Below are 21,443 nucleotides of genomic sequence, written 5' to 3'. Positions count from 1 at the left end.
CATGGCAGAAGACTGATGTGTGGCAGTACCGGAACCTCTCGTCACAGGGACAGCTTCTACCCAACTGCCATCCGCCTCTTCAATGAGACCTGAAAGCCCCCACAAATCAGGTGAGATCAGGCTTTTAGGCGTAAAATTATGCACCGTCATGCTCATTGGATAAGTGCAATAAACGAATCGCACGCTTGCCTTTTTAGCTCCAATTCCAGTGATCCCGCAAAACCAGACGAAAGCCAAACGCTCTGCCCCCCCCCCCCCCCTCCCTTCATCCAGCCTGTCTGTCTGCATTATAGGCTATTATTCCATATTATTATGCTTCTCAAACCAATCTAACTGCAGTTTCAATACTGCAAGCATGTAAATACGCTACACTATAGCAAGATCAAAGTGAAAATAATGTACTAAACGCATCAGCTAGAAAAATATAGCCTATTAGATTGGTGAAAGTTTGTCCAGAAAGATATCGTTTTCTCTCCCCTGCTGCAGGTAGAATGATGCACATAAATATACCCTACATTATGTAAAGTCATTGCATAAATGTGTTTTTATTGTAAAACTAAATGTGGAGTAGGGCGAAGTTATTGGAGCGCACATCACAGTATAGCAGATGACAGTAGAAGCTTCCGAAGCGCGTTCCGCTGTCACTTACCTAAATCACGTTAAATCCACACAGGGTATATATAGGCTCAAGAGGACATATATGTTTCACATAGGGTGGTGTTTCATTTCATGTTTTATTTGGTCCAATATTGAAATGTTCGACAATTGCAGGTTGTCTTACCATTACACATTATTTTAGATCTACCTTTTATATCTATTTCGGCTCTATTTAGTAGCGAAATGGAGGACCCAATTGCATGCTGGGAGTGGACATTCACAGGCAGTAAACTTACAACTGCTATTTCCTATGGGAAGCTGGGTGCTGCTATGTGTTGTGTCTGTTTGAGCGAGGGAGTCAGAGAGAGAGAGAGAAGGGTGACTCAGAGGCAGAAGAGCACTGGCGCACTGAATAGGCCTGGTTTCAGAGAGAGACAGAGAAGGGTGACAGGGGAGAGGCACAAGTGCACTGGCGCAGTGAATAGGCCTGGTTTTCAAAGGCGCAAAGCGCTAAATTTAAGGCAGGTGCCAAGATATCAGTACGCCGAGATTTAAGGCCGACACGCCCACTTTGGCCCATTCTGGGACTGCGCCACGCCCATTCGGCCTAAAGCGCATTTGGCAGCGTAAAGCCATATTGATATCGTCCCAAAACAGGCGCAAGGCACGTTTTTTTGCGGTTAAGGCCCGTTTTAGTGCCGAAGGCCTGTGGGAGAATAGGGCCCCCAGTGTTCGAATTGGGGGGGAGCTAAGGGGAGCTGAGCTCCCCTAAGAAGGACATTGGCTCCCCTGAAAGACTGCTTTGTGAAATGTAGGGGGAGCTCTAAAATATTGGCTGTTTCTTTCTCACCAACTCCGTAAGACAGGCCTATGATGTGTTTTTTGCGATTTCCGAACAAGAAAAAGGATAATCTTTTCCGCGTTGCTCTCCGAGACACAGCTGCTGCACTGCCAGCCAAGACGAGAGGAGTAGGACTGAGAGAGGAGAGGGGAGGGGCTGGGGGCGTGCTTGAGAGCACCCACCACACACATACACAGCACAGGGAACCGGCGGAGGAGCAGGCAGATAGACTAGACATGCAACTGAGCAGAGCACACGTTAAGAATGGCTGAAAGAACGAAGCGATCAGATTCTAAAGTGTGGTTGTACTTCACTCGAGTCGATGGTGACAATTCACGTTGTCACAAGTGCAATAAAACCTTCGCTAGTAAAAGGTGGAAACACGAGCAATTTGTCTAAACACTTAGACAAAGTGCATCACATTCAAACGGAGAAATGCACAGTTTTTTTTTCTCTATAGCTGTTTTGTTCTCTTTCTACTAAAAACAGCAAATATTGCCAATAGCCTATAATAAGATGTCAATGGATATGTCATGCACATAATTGTAATTGACATTGTTATGGAATGTCTGTTGTTTTTAACATTTCAGTTCTAGTTAGGCTACAAGTTATTGGCCTACTGAAAAAGCTTTATTTTTGACTCAGGGTATTTATTTTAGAAACATTATTCTAGAAATATTTTTTGTTAATTAATATTTAATTTTACAGCATATTGATTGTATAGGTTATACAGGATTCTTGAAGGGGTGTTTTGAGCAGAAAAAACGTTGCCTGTGTGTCCCCTTGCTGCTTTTCTTTACTCTGATTAATAAATGAGTTTGATCATCCAATACGGCTAGTAGAATGTTTTTCACATGGTCTTTAACCCAGCAAGCACTGTTCTAAAAGAGGAGCAAATGATACATTTGTTTATTTATATTGAGACCCGTTATGTTGCCAAATTGCGTCAATTAATTTGCTTCAAAGTGAAAATTTCCCCGTACCCCCCCCCCGTTCAACCCCTCAATAATTTTGGCTCCCCCAGGACCCATGGTCCAATTCGAACCCTGCACACACCCACACACACACACACACACACACACACACAGAGTGATGTATAGTTTGCAGTTCTGGGTGATAAAACAATACTGATTATCTTGATTAAATTGTCCACAATCTCAAAAATAAAAGCAGCTGGATACAGTTCAATAATATGCAGTCAGGCTGGACCTTGTTGTCCTAGTTTTAGTCATGAAAATTGATGGATTCAACATGTGATCACTTCCTTCTCTGTAGAGTTTGACATATCTTCAGTAAATCAATATCCCACATACTTTCAACATGGACTTGTTTATTTGTTCAACATGGACTTATTTATTTGTTCAACATGGACGTATTCACAGTATTTATTCAACATGGACCTAATTTTTTGTTCAACATGGACTCATTCACAGTATTTGTTCAACATGGACTTGTTTTTTTTTTTTTTTTTTTATACAGGGGGAGTCTCACTGAGAGCAACGCTCTCTTTTTCAGGAGTGCCCTGTTCACATTCACACACATTCATACCTGGAAGTTGACCAGTACAACCACAGTCTGATCTGCTGGCCACTGATCAGCTCCACTGGAGCAGTTGGGGTTAAGGGCCTTGCTCAAGGGCACCTCAGTGGTGGTAATGAGGGAGGGGCAAGTGCTGCCTTTTCACTTTCCCCACCCAGATTTATCCTGCCAGTCCCGGGGATTGAACCAACGACCTTCCGGTCACAAGCTCGCTTCTCTAACCATTGGGCCACCACCACTGCCCTTGTTCAACATGGACTTATTTATTTGTACAACATGTACTTATTCACAGTATTTGTTCAACATGGACTAATTTATTTGTTCAACATGGACTTATTTGTTCAACATGGACTTATTTGCTCAAAATGGACTTGTTTATTTGTTTAAAATTTACTTATTTATTTGTTCAACTTGGACTTATTTGTTCAAAATGGACTTCTTTATTTGTTCAAAATGGACTTCTTTATTTGTTCAAAATTGACTTCTTTATTTGTTTAAAATGGACTTATTTGTTCAACATGGACTTATTTATTTGTTCAACATGGACTCATTTATTTTTTCAACATGGACTTATTTATTTTTTCAATATGGGCTTATTTACTTATTCAACATGAACTTATTTAGTTGTTCAACAAGGAATTATTTATTTGTTTAGCTTGGAGTCATTTATTAATTCTACACATACTTATTTATTTGCTCAACATGGACTTGTTTATTTGTTCAACATGGACTTATTCACAGTATTTGTTCACCATGGACTTATTTATTTGTTCAACATGGACTTATTTATTTGTTCAACTTGGACTTACTAATTTATTCAGCAATCAGCATGGAGTTCTTTTTTACTAACTTAACTTAACTCTGTAAACCCTGAACAACTTGACAGACAATTTAAATTTGAAACTGGGATGTCTATTGGACCTCCTGACAAATAAAGGAAAGAAAAGGGTCAATGGCGGATTTAATGTTAGTCTCACCTTATATACTGATATCTAAGTTGACATACAAGTTTTAACCTGATTTTACAGTACAATAATTTACAAAATGTTAAGTAATAATATAATAGTAAAAGTACATCCTGACCTGAGACTCTCCAGTCTACAGTGTGGACTCCCCAGTCCAGTAGAGAGCAATTTCAATCCAGAATCCTGCAGCTCATTGTTACTCAAGTCCAGCTCTCTCAGACTAGAGGACTGTGAGCTGACAACAGAGGCCAGAGCTTCACAGCTTCTCTCTGACAGCCGACATGCACTCAGCCTAAAGGACAAGAAGACAATCATGTGGAAATATTATTCTGTTATATTTAATGTCATTATTGTATTATTTCTACTGACAGATTGTATTGATGAGGCCCTGGCCTAAAGTAGGTCCACTGTGTTTGCATGGTGCTGTATGTAGGAGGAAATCCCTTCACAACTTATGGACACCTTAATTGTCTCCATCTTCAAAAGGATGGCTTTACCGATAATCAACCCTCTTTGTATCATTAATCATCTCGGTAATATAAGCACATGTGCAGTTTTTACCATCTCTATCTGTTTTGGTAAATATAAATGGTAAATGGCCTGCATTTATATAGCGCTTTTATCCAAAGCGCTTTACAGTCAGTAGGTACATTCACCCATTCACACACCTATGGCGGCAGGTTACCACGCAGGGTGCACTCCAACGGGAGCAATTTGGGGTTCAGTGTCTTGTCCAAGGACATTTCGACATGCAGACTGGAGGAGCCGGGAATCGAACCACCAACCTCTTTTATCCAAAGCAATTAGTGGACGAGATGCTCTACCTCCTGACGACCCGCTCTACCTCCTGAGCTACAGCCGCCCTCTGTGTTTTCCTCACAGAGAAAAATGCTCACGCTGCTGCATGCAGAAACTCCGCCCCCGCCAGCTGCAAGTCATTGGGCTTGTGATTCTCCGTGGATGTGCGCATATTTAAAAATTAAAAATAAACAATAACAACCACCCTCGGAGCAGATTCCGTGTCTTGAGCAGAACGTCCGCAGTTCCATTATTACACGTTGTGACCAGTGGGCAAACCCACCCCCTTTCCCCTGAAGATGCGGAAGTCTTTGTTTAAACTGTAAATCCTTAAATGGCAACTTGAGGCAGGACTCAGAAGTCCCATCATTCCTGTTAAAATGCCCCACTTTGTAACAGTAATTAAACATCTTTACAGCCTGGACCGAAACACACTTTTGGTCTAAAGAACTAATTTCACCTTTTCATAACAACTGTGGGGGGCTCATATCTTATATAACTCGCCCGTTTGGAGTAAAATAGATGATAGAAAAGAGGGTGATTGACAGATCACCTGTCCAGTGATAGCGCAGCTTGCCGATCACGGACCAATAGCAGGTGGAGCTGTGGCTCGGGGAAACTCCCATTTGACGTGAGGTGTGGAAGGACTCAACCCATTCCCTCCCACTCTGCTGATGAAAAATCAAGATGGTGAGGGCCAACATTTGAACTCCGCCAGGGAGAAGAAATTTAATGGGTGAGCTACATCCATGTGTCTATGGTTGTGATGTAAAACACCTCACAACAGAGCGCTTTGCCAGAGGAGGAAATGGGAGCTCTCCATGAGGAAAACATAGAGAGAAGGTAAACACTGCCCATATGTGCTTACTTTACCGAGATTATTGATACAAAATGGGTTGATTATCGGTAAAGCCATCCTTTAACACATTCACTGCCAGCCGTTTTTTCAATACTGTAGGTAGGTTCTGCCAAGGTTTTTTTTGAGGATTCTGGCTCATTTTACAAGAGCCGAGGATTCTTTTCTGCTATGATTTTGTGAACACAAAATATCTCAAAAGAACTAATAGAATGTGTGCTTTCTCTGTCTAAAAGAGTTAGTTTGTAGAGTTAGTAGTTATGTAGATATTAGCCGTTGAATACAGCATGGTTTCAGCGTCTGAGAAGGAAAGCTGAGAAAAATGCAGTTTTGTGAAATTCAATCAAACAGGCAGAACAGTCACTTTAACCATTTATTTTTGGCATCAGTGAGACATGAGACATCTGAACAATAGTTGTTTTCAATAATAGAGGAATAATACAATAATAAAATAAATAAATGTCAAAATAAATACAAAACAAGAGCAGACCACAGGTCACTCAGCTTTTTTTCTTTTATAGCCTTTTTTTTTCTTTATAGGTTTTTTCGGTTCGTGATCAAACCGGTTTGGGCTCGTACACCGAATCCAGAACTGCTCCAAAATGTAATGGGTACTTCCTTGGCCCATGTTACACCCATCCACAAAGTTACATGAAAATCGGCAGGTGCTTTTTATGTATTCCTGCTAGCTAGCAAACAATCAAACAAAGAGCATCAAAAACAAAACCTCCCTGGCAGGTTTTTTTTTTTTTTTACGACCCATGCCTACTCAGTGCCACTGAGCATAGTTCTTCTGCGAGTGGTACACCTCATAGCAGTCAGCCCTGTGTAATGCGACCCCACATTCGACACAATAGTAGCGTGTCTCGCTTCTAACCTTATTCCTTGCACAAACCCTACACCTCCTCGTTGGGAGATCTTTTTTGCGTGAGGCTGGATACATGGCCAGTACATGGCCCGCTAGATTGACCTCCAGCCTGCTTTGAGGGTCCAGGTATGGTGCCCGGGGCATGGTTGCAGGTTGGTCACTGCCCTCCCGCCCACCCCCCACCTCCTCCTCCCCGCCACCTCTCCACCTCCACCCCCACCCCAGCCCCCACCTCCTCCCCGCCACCCCCCACCTCCTCCCCCACCCCAGCCCCCACCTCCTCCCCGCCACCCCCCTCCTCCCCCACCCCATCCATCTCCTCCTCCACCACAGGTCTGGTCCATGCACCGACAACACTCAGGATGAAATCCATCAAAGTTTTACACTTTCTCTGTGGGTGTTTAGCTTTGTACAGAACAAAGGCGTTATAAAAAGACATTTGAAACATGTACATGACAAACTTGAATGGCCACCTGGATGTCTTCCTGGCAAAGGGATAGTATGCGATGTTCTGGTCCAATCTGTCTACCCCATTCATGTACTTGTTGTAGTCTACAACGCACTTGGGTTTTGCGTGTGGGACCCTCTCTCTGCTGCCTTTCTGCCTGACCTGCACTGTCTCCATCGTGTCGTCGTGCATAGTGGAAACCATTTTCACGATTCGTTTGTCACGCCAGGCCAGAACCATGGTGCCACCATTGTGGCGCATGACCGTTTCCCCCATCTTCACGGTGTGGTTGGTAACCTTGGTAGCAGGTGGCTCGCCCCTGTTCCTCCTCAGAGTGCCACAGACATGGGTCTGACACAGCTGTGCACACATTGCAACAGAGTTGTAATAGTTGTCCATGTATAGGTGGTAACCCTGCCCTGCCAAGTCCCCGAGGAGGAACTCCACCGTCTCGCCTAGGGAGGACCGCTCACCACAGTACGGCTTCATGCTGTAGCAGTAACCTGTCTGGGAGTCACAGAGGATGTACGACTTTATCCCATACTTTATGGGTTTCTGTGGGTTGTACACTTTGAAGGCCAACCGCCCACGCCACAGGAGCATCCCCTCATCAATACTGATGTTTTGATTTGGTGTGAACATGGCTCTGAACTTCTCTAACAGGTCATTCAAAACTGGCCGGACCTTGTACAACCTGTCTGCATCGTCAACATCATCATTGTCACTGAAATGGAGGAATCGTGTTAGGAGTTGAAAGCGGTTGCGAGACATGGTTCTGTTGAAGTGGGGGGTAGCAAGCAGTTCATTTGTGGACCAGTACATGGACAGTTCAGGCTTCTTGATGATCCCAGTGAGGAAATATAGTCCCAAGAAGCTCTTGATTTCTGCCACTGTAGTGTCCTTCCACCTCCCAAGCCTTGAATGTGGCAGAGCCTCACTGACCTGACTGATGCACTGGTGCGCATACAAGTTAGTTTGGACTACAATGTCCTGGAGCAGCTCATCATTCAGGAAGAGCTGGAAGAAGTCCACTGGTTGAGCAGCACCACCACTATGAGGACCCGGTTCTGCTGTGAAGGGGATGTGGGTTGGCTCCCAGTCAACGTCACACCACTCAGGACCTGCAGGCCGAGGACGTTTCCCACTTCCAGCTCCATCTGCAAATTATAGAAATACATAATTACCATAAAATAGTGTTTTTTATATGTGTGGTACTGAATTCTGGAGTTCTAGAATTTCTGGAATTCTGGCTGGAACCTGTGATGTGAAAATAAACCTGATTCTGAAGTGTGATCTTACCCATTTTCCTGGCACCAGAGGCTGTGGCACCAGATGCTGTACCGCTACAGCTGGCTACAGGCTCATCTTCAGAGTCTGAAATTCAGTAAAATGAATTGACTGACTGCTGGCTTTTGTACAGTCATAGTAATTACATTTACACAAGTTACACAAGTCATCTCAAACATCGTCTTACCACTGCTCTGTGGAGCTTCGCTCCTGGACGGGGCCCATTCTTCTTCAGAATCCTCCGCGTCTGGGGAAGACGTGAGGTCACTCGACTCGGACTCAGTCAGCCCAGCAGCCGGAGCCGCGACATGCATGGGCTCACCCCGTTCTTCATCCGAGACCTCGGAATCGGTCTCCGGCACAAGCTCATTTCGTACGGAAAAGAAATCGAGCAATGATCTCTGATCCGCCGATCGCTTGCGTTTGGCCGCCGAAGACCGCTTGCGTTTGGCCGGCATGGCACAAACACGCCACCCACTCCCAACTAAACTGAAATAAAACAACTACTGCTACGACTAGATCAAACTGAACTGAAATAAGGCTAATCTACCGGCTACCAACTCGATCAAACTGAACTAATGCTAAATACTAAAATGAACTGACGCTAACGCTAATGCTAAATACTAAAATGAACTGACGCTAACGCTAAATGAGCTAAGCTCACTACAGTAACTACGTGCTAACTAACTATCTAAACTAAAGATCTACTATAAAGACTATACTAAACACTACTACTGTACTAACAACTACAAACTAAATCAACTACGCTAACCAACTCGCTCTAAATCTGACTATAAATTGCTAAATATCTGTATCTGTATCTGTATAAATCGCTATGTAATGCTGTCTATCATCCAACCTACTAAAACCCACCCGGAAGAAAGGATCCCGCCTTCCTTATATACAAATCTTTGTTAGAGTACTTCCGGGGCAGCGGGAGAGGTCGGATCCACATTCACCTATTGCCCAAGGGCGCCAGCTAGTGGAAACCACTGAAAAAACAGTTTGACGAGTCAACTCGTCATTGGCAGTCAACCGTTGGATTTTTTTTGACGAGCCAACTCGTCATTGGCAGTGAACGTGTTAAGAAGGGTGACAAGGCAGCGCGCGGGAATTACTGCAGCATCTCGCTTTTGTCCACCACTGGGAAAAATCTAGCTCGGGTTTTGACAAACAGACTCCTCCCCAGACTCCTTGGTTCTGGCAAAAAAAACATCAAAATACTGAGACTGTTGCATGACATGTCAGCCACAGTACTCAGTGGCGGTGGTGATGAAAAATAAATTTAAGGTTGACACTGGAGTCAAGCAGGGCTGTGTCATTGCTCCTACCCTGTTCTCCATTTTCATTGCCGCAATCCTACATCTCACAGGTAAACATCTGACACAAGGAGTCAGAATAATGTACAGGACTGACGGTCAACTTCTCAACATCAACAGATTCAGGGCCAAAAGCAAAACGACCACCATATCCACTGCACTCTGGAGGCTTTCGCCAAGGCATACAATAAGCTTGGTCTGGCTCTTAACATAAAAAAGCCACCACCCAACAGTAGCACCCCCACCCCATCCCCAATCATCTCCGTAGACAGTACCAGACTGGGAAATGTGGACCACTTTACATATCTCGGCACTGGCAGCATTCTATCCTCCAAAGCTTGATTCTGAAATACACCACCGAGACTCAAGACTAAGAAAAAGTCTGAAAACCGCGACTTCCAGCCCAGGACAAAAATCCTGCTCTACAAAGCGGTAGTGCTGCCCTGGCCACCCTACTGTAGGGATCAGACACCTGGACCACATACAGCAGGCACCTGAAGGCACTCAAGGCACATCACCAGCGATGCCTCAGAAAAATCCTCAAGATCAGCTGGGAGGATAGATGCACCAACACCTGTGTCCTTCAAGAAGCCAATATCCCCACCATCACTGCCACTATCGCCCAACACCAGCTCAGATGGACTGGTCAGATTCAGATTCAGACAACTTTATTTATCCCACAAGGGCAATTCAGTTTCACACCTACCCATCACCTCCAAAAGCTCACAGCGAGCCACAAACTCCAGACATGACAGGATGCAACGCAACAGCATGACATAACATAAACAAACAAATAATGTCAGAGACAACAGACATGAGAACATGTAATAAAATATATATATCTATATATGTATGAACGAGCCTAACCTGTTCGTCACAGACAGGATACGTACAGCCTGTTGTGCGCTCATATAAGTGAAGGCATTCATTTAAAATGTATACATCATCTGTATGCCTGACTCTCGTATGCCAAAACATGTCCTATATTCCCAGCTACTCGTAGGAAAATGTGCCCTGGGAGGTCAAAAGAAAAGGTACAAGGACAACATTAAAGCCAACATCAAAAAGTGCCACAGAGACCTCAACACCTGGGAGGTCACAGCAACCAACAGGGCATCCTGGAGAAAACGTGTCTGTGACGGTGCTGCACTATACAACCACTGTGCTGCAGAAGACAAGTGCAGACTGAGAAAGGAGAGTCCCCACCAAGGCCCAAACCAAACCCACGACCATGACTGCCCACACTGCACCAAAATATGTGGCTCCAGGATTGGCCTCTTCACCCACCTGAAGACCCACAAGGACCCAGGAGGAGGACATTCTTACTCTACCCCGACGAGTGATGATGATGATACTGAGCTGTCAGGAGCACTAACACTTTGAAAGGGAGATCATATGCACATCACATATAGGTGCAAGGCTATAGCAGGCAACACTGCAGTATTTACACTCACTGCAGTTTGATTTGGTTTCCTAGAGCTTCAGCTGGACTTAAACAGACATAAACCGCTGTAACTACACTTCGAGGTGTAGTTACTGCGGTTCTGATTGGTTTTTGGTTGGATTTTGTAGTTACTGCAATTTTCCCGCTCTTTCCATAACAAAGCCTCATATGAATCACTCATAATGGCGCAATCCTGGGGAAAAATAATATTGGAGCTTGCTTTGAAATGCAAATATCCTGAAAATGTAATATGAGCCTATATTAACTTTTCTACCTGCTCCCTGAAGGCTTCAGTGCTTGTACACCTCTCACATCATAATAATCACCAAGGCATAATCTTTGTTCTTCTCACTGTGAATCCCTCTGTAGTTATACAATCCAATCAGGATTCCCTGAATTTCTCTTACTCATCTATTTAAACATTTTAAACATGTAAACAATAAAACAATTAAATACAGATATAATGTGGTATCAAAATCAAAACAGATTATTATTTTCTTATGAAAAACAAGACAGGAAAAGGACACTAGATTGTAGTTACTGCGTTTTGCATTTGTACTACCTATACATCTGTTTAAGGTAATACACAGAGTGCAGTATCTGCATTTTTGCAGGCATAGGTCAAGTAATTGATCATGTTTTTAGCCATAAAAAATCCTTAATGTATACATATATAATAATAATACAAATAAGCACATTATCACTTTTCAACCTATAAGTCATTTGGCTGGACAGTCAAAAAACTTTGAAGCCATTTTTCTCAGTTTCCTTGTTAGGGTAGTTACTGTGGTTAGGATTTGTAGGGTAGTATGGAGAATATCATCAACAAAGTTCATCGTTATTCATTTGTATAGAGGATTGTGTGAAAAGACGAGACAATTTTTAAAACCAGATCATGTCATTCATATATATATGAATGACATGATCTAATATATATATTATTCATATCATATATTCATATCAGTACTTTATTAAATATAATGTCTGACCTGAGAATCTCCAGTCTGCAGTGTGGACTCTCCAGTCCAGCAGAGAGCAGCTTCACACCTGAATCCTCCAGGGCATTGTCACTCATGTCCAGCTCTCTCAGATGGGAGGGGTTGGACTTCAGAGCTGCAGCCACGACTTGACACTCAGTCTTGTCCAAAGAGCAGTGACTCAATCTGAATAAAACATAATGGGGTTGGACTTGAGCTGAGACCAGTCTATCACATTTCTCTTACCTGACATCAAGTGGTTCTTGGTCTTGTCAACTGGAAGAGCATCCAAAAGCTCTTATCCTGCCATGAGGAGGGAGGAGAGATCTGTGAGGAGCTCTGAGCAAGGAGACACCAGACCAGACTTCCCAGAAGATTATTTCCTAAATGCAGGCTGGTAGGGGAATATCCGAAATGCAGGGGAGTCGAGGGACTCATTAATCATCAACACTACAAATGAACGGCACCACGTTAATTAGTCCGCCCCGTAGCGCAAGTGTGAAGAAGCTCAAATTAACCAGGTTTTAGAGAAACAGCACAAGTGATAAGTGCCCATCATATGATACTGATATAAGATTAATGTAAGAACATGGGGAGCCTAAATTAAGTTTAGTTCAGGTGTTCAGCCATAACCCATTTTAGTTGTGAAGGGGGTTGTAGCTGTGATCTGCTGCCACCGTCATTAAACATGGAAGTGGCTTCACGTGATGCTTCAGACGGAAGGACATCTTATTTCTCTAACCGCACATTTCCTCATTTCGTCTCTCACTGGTTTCCTCCATCCCTCCTCAGTGGGAGGGACTAAGATGCAAGGAAAGGACGGAAGAGAGGCAAACATGATGCAATTAAGAGAAATGGGATGGACCCCAGGACTTCAGAGCTGAGGTCTCTGGGAGTTCACAGCCAGAATGTCTGTTTTCAGATTTACTGTAAAATGAGTGATTATCAGAGACTAGCATACCAATCAAAACTTATACAGCATACTTCTTCCACTACTACTACTACTACATTATAATAATAATAATAATAATTTGTAGTATAGAATTCGAAATTATAGAATTAGATATAAGCAGAAACCAAACAGAAAAGATTACATAAATGCTATTATGAAATCATTTTTGTAAAAATGATTAAAAAACTATAATAATAATATTAATAGTGATATTATTAATAATAACAATAATAATAACACTAATAATAATAATAATAATATAATAATAATAATAATAAAAGTGTGTGCACAGCAGGCAGTGCTCAATACAAAAAACTAAGGCAAATGAACAACTCGTGCCGGAAGACATTTCGTGTTCACGAACCTCAGTAACTTAGGTTACTGAACACTTGCTACTTTCTTTCGTGAACATGTCTGTACTGACTATATTTTGTCAATAGAGGGGAGCAGAGAGCCATTTGAGCCATTTTGAGCCGTGTTCACCCTGCATATGTTGGTGTACACCGTGCATGCTTTATCTTTTTTTTTTTTTTTTTACCTTTATTTATACAGGGGATGTAATATGTAAAAGCTTGTATCTCAAAAACGACTCAGGCTAGGAGGCTGATATTTCAACTGCAGCTTCTCCTTATTATAGAGGACCAGCCCTGTATAGCCCATTGTAGTATAGCTTAGTACATCGTACTACAGCATAGTACAGCCTAGTACAGCCTACTCCAGCCTAGCCCAGCATAGTACATCCTATTACAACCTACTACATCCTAATAGAGCCTAGTAATTTATAGTATAGCCTAGTACAGTTGAGTATATCCTAGTTCACCCTAGTCTAGCCTAGCCCAGGCTAGTACAGCCTAGTCCAGCCCAGTACACCCAAATAGAGCCTTGTACATCATAGTATAGTTCAGTAAAGCCAAGTGCATTATAGTGTAGCTTAGCACAGCCTAGTACATTCTAGTACAGTCTAGTACATTCTAGTATAGCCTAGTACAGCTGAATATAGCCTAGTACACCCTAGTCTAGCCTAGCCCAGTCTAGTCCAGCCTAGCACAGCCTAATGGAGCCTAGTACAGCCTAGCTCATCCTAGTACAAGCTAGTACACCTTAATAGAGCCTATTACATTGTAGTATAGCCTAGTACATTGTACTACAGCATAGTACAGCCTACTCCAGCCTAGCCCAGCATAGTACATCCCATTACAACCTACTACATCCTAATAGAGCCTAGTAATTTATAGTATAGCCTAGTACAGTTGAGTATATCCTAGTTCACCCTAGTCTAGCCTAGCCCAGGCTAGTACAGCCTAGTCCAGCCCAGTACACCCAAATAGAGCCTTGTACATTATAGTATAGTTCAGTAAAGCCAAGTACATTACAGTGTAGCTTAGCACAGCCTAATACATTCTAGTATAGCATAGTACCGCTGAATATATCCTAGTACACCCCAGCCTAGTCCAGCCTAGCACAGCCTAATAGAGCCTAGTACACATTAGCCAAGCCTAGCCAAGCATGCGCGGTGTACACCAACATATGCAGGGTGAACACGGCTGTTTCTCAAGAGAGGTGAGGGCTAGAAGGCTGATCTTTTGGTATGTTTGTGGCACCCCCTGCTACTCTACGACCACCAAGTGTCAGCCTTCTAGCCCACACATTTCTTGAGAAACAGCCGTGTGCACCCGGCATATGTTGGTGTACACCGCGCATGCTTTATCATGTAATATGTAAAAGCTTATAACTCAAAAACGACTCAGGTTAGGAGGCTGATACCAAAGTATGTTAATACCACCACGGTGCTCTATTAGTGTGCTGAGTTTCCAGTCAATAGGAGCAATTTGAATTTTGGACCAAAATCTGGAAACCAGCTCTCAGCTGCCGAAGGCAAAAAATCCAACTTCTTCCAATCCTCCTGCTACTCACAGGGCTGGTCCTCTATAAAAGGGAGAGGCTGCAGTTGAAATATCAGCCTCCTAGCCTGAGTCGTTTTTTAGATATAAGCTTTTACATATTACATGGTAAAGCATGCGCGGTGTACACCAACATATGCAGGGTGAACACGGCTGTTTCTCAAGAGAGGTGAGGGCTAGAAGGCTGATCTTTTGGTATGTTTGTGGCACCCCCTGCTACTCTATGACCACCAAGTGTCAGCCTTCTAGCCCACACATTTCTTGAGAAACAGCCGTGTGCACCCGGCCTATGTTGGTGTACACCGCGCATGCTTTATCATGTAATATGTAAAAGCTTATATCTCAAAAACGACTCAGGTTAGGAGGCTGATACCAAAGTATGTTAATACCACCACGGTGCTCTATTAGTGTGCTGAGTTTCCAGTCAATAGGAGCAATTTGAATTTTGGACCAAAATCTGGAAACCAGCTCTCAGCTGCCGAAGGCAAAAAATCCAACTTCTTCCAATCCTCCTGCTACTCACAGGGCTGGTCCTGTATAATAAGGAGAGGCTGCAGTTGAAATCTCAGCCTCCTAGCCTGAGTCGTTTTTGAGATATAAGCTTTTACATATTACATGGTAAAGCATGCGCGGTGTACACCAACATATGCAGGGTGAACACGGCTGTTTCTCAAGAGAGGTGAGGGCTAGAAGGCTGATCTTTTGGTATGTTTGTGGCACCCCCTGCTACTCTATGACCACCAAGTGTCAGCCTTCTAGCCCACACATTTCTTGAGAAACAGCCGTGTGCACCCGGCCTATGTTGGTGTACACCGCGCATGCTTTATCATGTAATATGTAAAAGCTTATATCTCAAAAACGACTCAGGTTAGGAGGCTGATACCAAAGTATGTTAATACCACCACGGTGCTCTATTAGTGTGCTGAGTTTCCAGTCAATAGGAGCAATTTGAATTTTGGACCAAAATCTGGAAACCAGCTCTCAGCTGCCGAAGGCAAAAAATCCAACTTCTTCCAATCCTCCTGCTACTCACAGGGCTGGTCCTGTATAATAAGGAGAGGCTGCAGTTGAAATCTCAGCCTCCTAGCCTGAGTCGTTTTTGAGATATAAGCTTTTACATATTACATGGTAAAGCATGCGCGGTGTACACCAACATATGCAGGGTGAACACGGCTGTTTCTCAAGAGAGGTGAGGGCTAGAAGGCTGATCTTTTGGTATGTTTGTGGCACCCCCTGCTACTCTATGACCACCAAGTGTCAGCCTTCTAGCCCACACATTTCTTGAGAAACAGCCGTGTGCACCCGGCCTATGTTGGTGTACACCGCGCATGCTTTATCATGTAATATGTAAAAGCTTATATCTCAAAAACGACTCAGGTTAGGAGGCTGATACCAAAGTATGTTAATACCACCACGGTGCTCTATTAGTGTGCTGAGTTTCCAGTCAATAGGAGCAATTTGAATTTTGGACCAAAATCTGGAAACCAGCTCTCAGCTGCCGAAGGCAAAAAATCCAACTTCTTCCAATCCTCCTGCTACTCACAGGGCTGGTCCTGTATAATAAGGAGAGGCTGCAGTTGAAATCTCAGCCTCCTAGCCTGAGTCGTTTTTGAGATATAAGCTTTTACATATTACATGGTAAAGCATGCGCGGTGTACACCAACATATGCAGGGTGAACACGGCTGTTTCTCAAGAGAGGTGAGGGCTAGAAGGCTGATCTTTTGGTATGTTTGTGGCACCCCCTGCTACTCTATGACCACCAAGTGTCAGCCTTCTAGCCCACACATTTCTTGAGAAACAGCCGTGTGCACCCGGCCTATGTTGGTGTACACCGCGCATGCTTTATCATGTAATATGTAAAAGCTTATATCTCAAAAACGACTCAGGTTAGGAGGCTGATACCAAAGTATGTTAATACCACCACGGTGCTCTATTAGTGTGCTGAGTTTCCAGTCAATAGGAGCAATTTGAATTTTGGACCAAAATCTGGAAACCAGCTCTCAGCTGCCGAAGGCAAAAAATCCAACTTCTTCCAATCCTCCTGCTACTCACAGGGCTGGTCCTGTATAATAAGGAGAGGCTGCAGTTGAAATCTCAGCCTCCTAGCCTGAGTCGTTTTTGAGATATAAGCTTTTACATATTACATGGTAAAGCATGCGCGGTGTACACCAACATATGCAGGGTGAACACGGCTGTTTCTCAAGAGAGGTGAGGGCTAGAAGGCTGATCTTTTGGTATGTTTGTGGCACCCCCTGCTACTCTATGACCACCAAGTGTCAGCCTTCTAGCCCACACATTTCTTGAGAAACAGCCGTGTGCACCCGGCCTATGTTGGTGTACACCGCGCATGCTTTATCATGTAATATGTAAAAGCTTATATCTCAAAAACGACTCAGGTTAGGAGGCTGATACCAAAGTATGTTAATACCACCACGGTGCTCTATTAGTGTGCTGAGTTTCCAGTCAATAGGAGCAATTTGAATTTTGGACCAAAATCTGGAAACCAGCTCTCAGCTGCCGAAGGCAAAAAATCCAACTTCTTCCAATCCTCCTGCTACTCACAGGGCTGGTCCTGTATAATAAGGAGAGGCTGCAGTTGAAATCTCAGCCTCCTAGCCTGAGTCGTTTTTGAGATATAAGCTTTTACATATTACATGGTAAAGCATGCGCGGTGTACACCAACATATGCAGGGTGAACACGGCTGTTTCTCAAGAGAGGTGAGGGCTAGAAGGCTGATCTTTTGGTATGTTTGTGGCACCCCCTGCTACTCTATGACCACCAAGTGTCAGCCTTCTAGCCCACACATTTCTTGAGAAACAGCCGTGTGCACCCGGCCTATGTTGGTGTACACCGCGCATGCTTTATCATGTAATATGTAAAAGCTTATATCTCAAAAACGACTCAGGTTAGGAGGCTGATACCAAAGTATGTTAATACCACCACGGTGCTCTATTAGTGTGCTGAGTTTCCAGTCAATAGGAGCAATTTGAATTTTGGACCAAAATCTGGAAACCAGCTCTCAGCTGCCGAAGGCAAAAAATCCAACTTCTTCCAATCCTCCTGCTACTCACAGGGCTGGTCCTGTATAATAAGGAGAGGCTGCAGTTGAAATCTCAGCCTCCTAGCCTGAGTCGTTTTTGAGATATAAGCTTTTACATATTACATGGTAAAGCATGCGCGGTGTACACCAACATATGCAGGGTGAACACGGCTGTTTCTCAAGAGAGGTGAGGGCTAGAAGGCTGATCTTTTGGTATGTTTGTGGCACCCCCTGCTACTCTATGACCACCAAGTGTCAGCCTTCTAGCCCACACATTTCTTGAGAAACAGCCGTGTGCACCCGGCCTATGTTGGTGTACACCGCGCATGCTTTATCATGTAATATGTAAAAGCTTATATCTCAAAAACGACTCAGGTTAGGAGGCTGATACCAAAGTATGTTAATACCACCACGGTGCTCTATTAGTGTGCTGAGTTTCCAGTCAATAGGAGCAATTTGAATTTTGGACCAAAATCTGGAAACCAGCTCTCAGCTGCCGAAGGCAAAAAATCCAACTTCTTCCAATCCTCCTGCTACTCACAGGGCTGGTCCTGTATAATAAGGAGAGGCTGCAGTTGAAATCTCAGCCTCCTAGCCTGAGTCGTTTTTGAGATATAAGCTTTTACATATTACATGGTAAAGCATGCGCGGTGTACACCAACATATGCAGGGTGAACACGGCTGTTTCTCAAGAGAGGTGAGGGCTAGAAGGCTGATCTTTTGGTATGTTTGTGGCACCCCCTGCTACTCTATGACCACCAAGTGTCAGCCTTCTAGCCCACACATTTCTTGAGAAACAGCCGTGTGCACCCGGCCTATGTTGGTGTACACCGCGCATGCTTTATCATGTAATATGTAAAAGCTTATATCTCAAAAACGACTCAGGTTAGGAGGCTGATACCAAAGTATGTTAATACCACCACGGTGCTCTATTAGTGTGCTGAGTTTCCAGTCAATAGGAGCAATTTGAATTTTGGACCAAAATCTGGAAACCAGCTCTCAGCTGCCGAAGGCAAAAAATCCAACTTCTTCCAATCCTCCTGCTACTCACAGGGCTGGTCCTGTATAATAAGGAGAGGCTGCAGTTGAAATCTCAGCCTCCTAGCCTGAGTCGTTTTTGAGATATAAGCTTTTACATATTACATGGTAAAGCATGCGCGGTGTACACCAACATATGCAGGGTGAACACGGCTGTTTCTCAAGAGAGGTGAGGGCTAGAAGGCTGATCTTTTGGTATGTTTGTGGCACCCCCTGCTACTCTATGACCACCAAGTGTCAGCCTTCTAGCCCACACATTTCTTGAGAAACAGCCGTGTGCACCCGGCCTATGTTGGTGTACACCGCGCATGCTTTATCATGTAATATGTAAAAGCTTATATCTCAAAAACGACTCAGGTTAGGAGGCTGATACCAAAGTATGTTAATACCACCACGGTGCTCTATTAGTGTGCTGAGTTTCCAGTCAATAGGAGCAATTTGAATTTTGGACCAAAATCTGGAAACCAGCTCTCAGCTGCCGAAGGCAAAAAATCCAACTTCTTCCAATCCTCCTGCTACTCACAGGGCTGGTCCTGTATAATAAGGAGAGGCTGCAGTTGAAATCTCAGCCTCCTAGCCTGAGTCGTTTTTGAGATATAAGCTTTTACATATTACATGGTAAAGCATGCGCGGTGTACACCAACATATGCAGGGTGAACACGGCTGTTTCTCAAGAGAGGTGAGGGCTAGAAGGCTGATCTTTTGGTATGTTTGTGGCACCCCCTGCTACTCTATGACCACCAAGTGTCAGCCTTCTAGCCCACACATTTCTTGAGAAACAGCCGTGTGCACCCGGCCTATGTTGGTGTACACCGCGCATGCTTTATCATGTAATATGTAAAAGCTTATATCTCAAAAACGACTCAGGTTAGGAGGCTGATACCAAAGTATGTTAATACCACCACGGTGCTCTATTAGTGTGCTGAGTTTCCAGTCAATAGGAGCAATTTGAATTTTGGACCAAAATCTGGAAACCAGCTCTCAGCTGCCGAAGGCAAAAAATCCAACTTCTTCCAATCCTCCTGCTACTCACAGGGCTGGTCCTGTATAATAAGGAGAGGCTGCAGTTGAAATCTCAGCCTCCTAGCCTGAGTCGTTTTTGAGATATAAGCTTTTACATATTACATGATAAAGCATGCGCGGTGTACACCAACATATGCAGGGTGAACACGTCTGTTTCTCAAGAGAGGTGAGGGCTAGAAGGCTGATCTTTTGGTATGTTTGTGGCACCCCCTGCTACTCTACGACCACCAAGTGTCAGCCTTCTAGCCCACACATGTGGCCCTTGGCCCCGCCCACATTCAAGATTCTAGATTTTTATTGTCACTCCATGGTACAAGTATCACGTGTGAAATTCTTGTGCTGTGGACTCCGTTTATGACATAGTACAAATAGGCAACAAGCAATGAGCAATAGGCAATAAGAAATAGGCATCAATAAGCAATACTAAGCAGCAATAGGCAATAAGGCAGAATAGCGATAAGACAAGTCAGTGGCTTATTCATTGCACATAGGTGCACATGTCATGTGCATACGTTAGACGTGTTCAGACATTTTAAATTCGACGTATTTGACATGCAGGTGCAAATAGCATGTTTAAACATACAATTAACATTAGGCATTGTGCATACGTTGGACGTGTTCAGACATTTTAAATTCGACGTATTTGACATACAGGTGCAAATAGCATGTACCTTATTAAACATACAATTAAACATTAGGCATACATAATGGTAGCAGCTGCAGTACGGTACGGTACGACTACTACACTATTTGTGTATGTTAAGGAGTCTCGTGGCCTGCGGGAAGAAACTGTTCCTCAAGCGATTTGTGCGTGCTTTTGGAACCCTGTATCTCCTCCCTGAGGGTAGCAGGGAGAACAGGCTGTTGTGGGGATGGTTTGTGTCTTTGATGATCTTCAGGGACCTCCTGAGGCACCGCTGGTTATACAGTTCATGCAGATCTGGCAACTCATCTCCTGTTACGTGCTGGGCCGCGCGCCTCACCCTCCGTAGCGCCCTGCGGTCCATGGCGGTACAGTTCCCGTACCAGGCGGTGAAGCAGCCAGTCAGCAGGCTTGCAATGGTGCCTCTGTAGAAGTCCCTGAGGATTTCTTTCCTTAGCCCAAATTTCTTCAGGCGCCTGAGTCCGTGTATTCGCTGTTGGGCCTTTTTGACAACAGTGGCGGTGTGGCCGGCCCAGGTCAGGTCCTGGTGGATGTTGACTCCCAGGTACTTGAAGCTGTCCACCCTTTCCACCACTGCGCCGTTGATGGTGATTGGGGGGTGTGCGCCCCCCCCTCTCCTGTAGTCCACAATTATCTCCTTGGTCTTGGAGACGTTCAGAGAGAGGTGGTTGTCCTGGCACCATTGTTCCAGGACCCTCACCTCCTCTCTGTAGGCCGTCTCGTCGTCCCCCGAGATCAGCCCCACGACTGCTGTGTCGTCTGCAAACTTCACAATGGAGTTTGAAGTTTGAGTCGCCACGCAGTCGTGGGTGTAGAGGTCGTACCAGAAGGGGCTGGAGACGCACCCCTGGGGCGCTCCTATGCTGATGGTCAGTGGGGAGGAG

At 44.2% G+C, this 21,443-nt stretch overlaps 1 protein-coding gene across 1 annotated transcript in view; it reads right to left on the bottom strand.

Annotated features, from left to right (window-relative positions):
• Positions 1-2,288: 2,288 nt before the first annotated feature.
• The window catches only part of LOC310773372 (NLR family CARD domain-containing protein 3-like), a gene marked incomplete at both ends in the record, with an annotated part of 33,017 nt that continues 13,862 nt past the window's right edge, over positions 2,289-21,443 (bottom strand). Inside the window, 3 exons of the mRNA XM_083633239.1 lie at positions 2,289-2,319; positions 4,061-4,234; positions 11,952-12,125. Coding sequence (XP_083489365.1) covers positions 2,289-2,319; positions 4,061-4,234; positions 11,952-12,125 — 379 coding nt within the window. The remainder of the gene's footprint in view (positions 2,320-4,060; positions 4,235-11,951; positions 12,126-21,443) is intronic.

This window comes from Poromitra crassiceps (genome assembly GCF_964638095.1).
Source record: "Poromitra crassiceps genome assembly, chromosome: 3".
In the NCBI taxonomy this organism is placed as follows: domain Eukaryota; kingdom Metazoa; phylum Chordata; class Actinopteri; order Beryciformes; family Melamphaidae; genus Poromitra; species Poromitra crassiceps.
The sequence above is the reverse complement of the archived record's forward strand: the minus strand, read 5'-3'. Positions and strand labels throughout refer to the sequence as shown.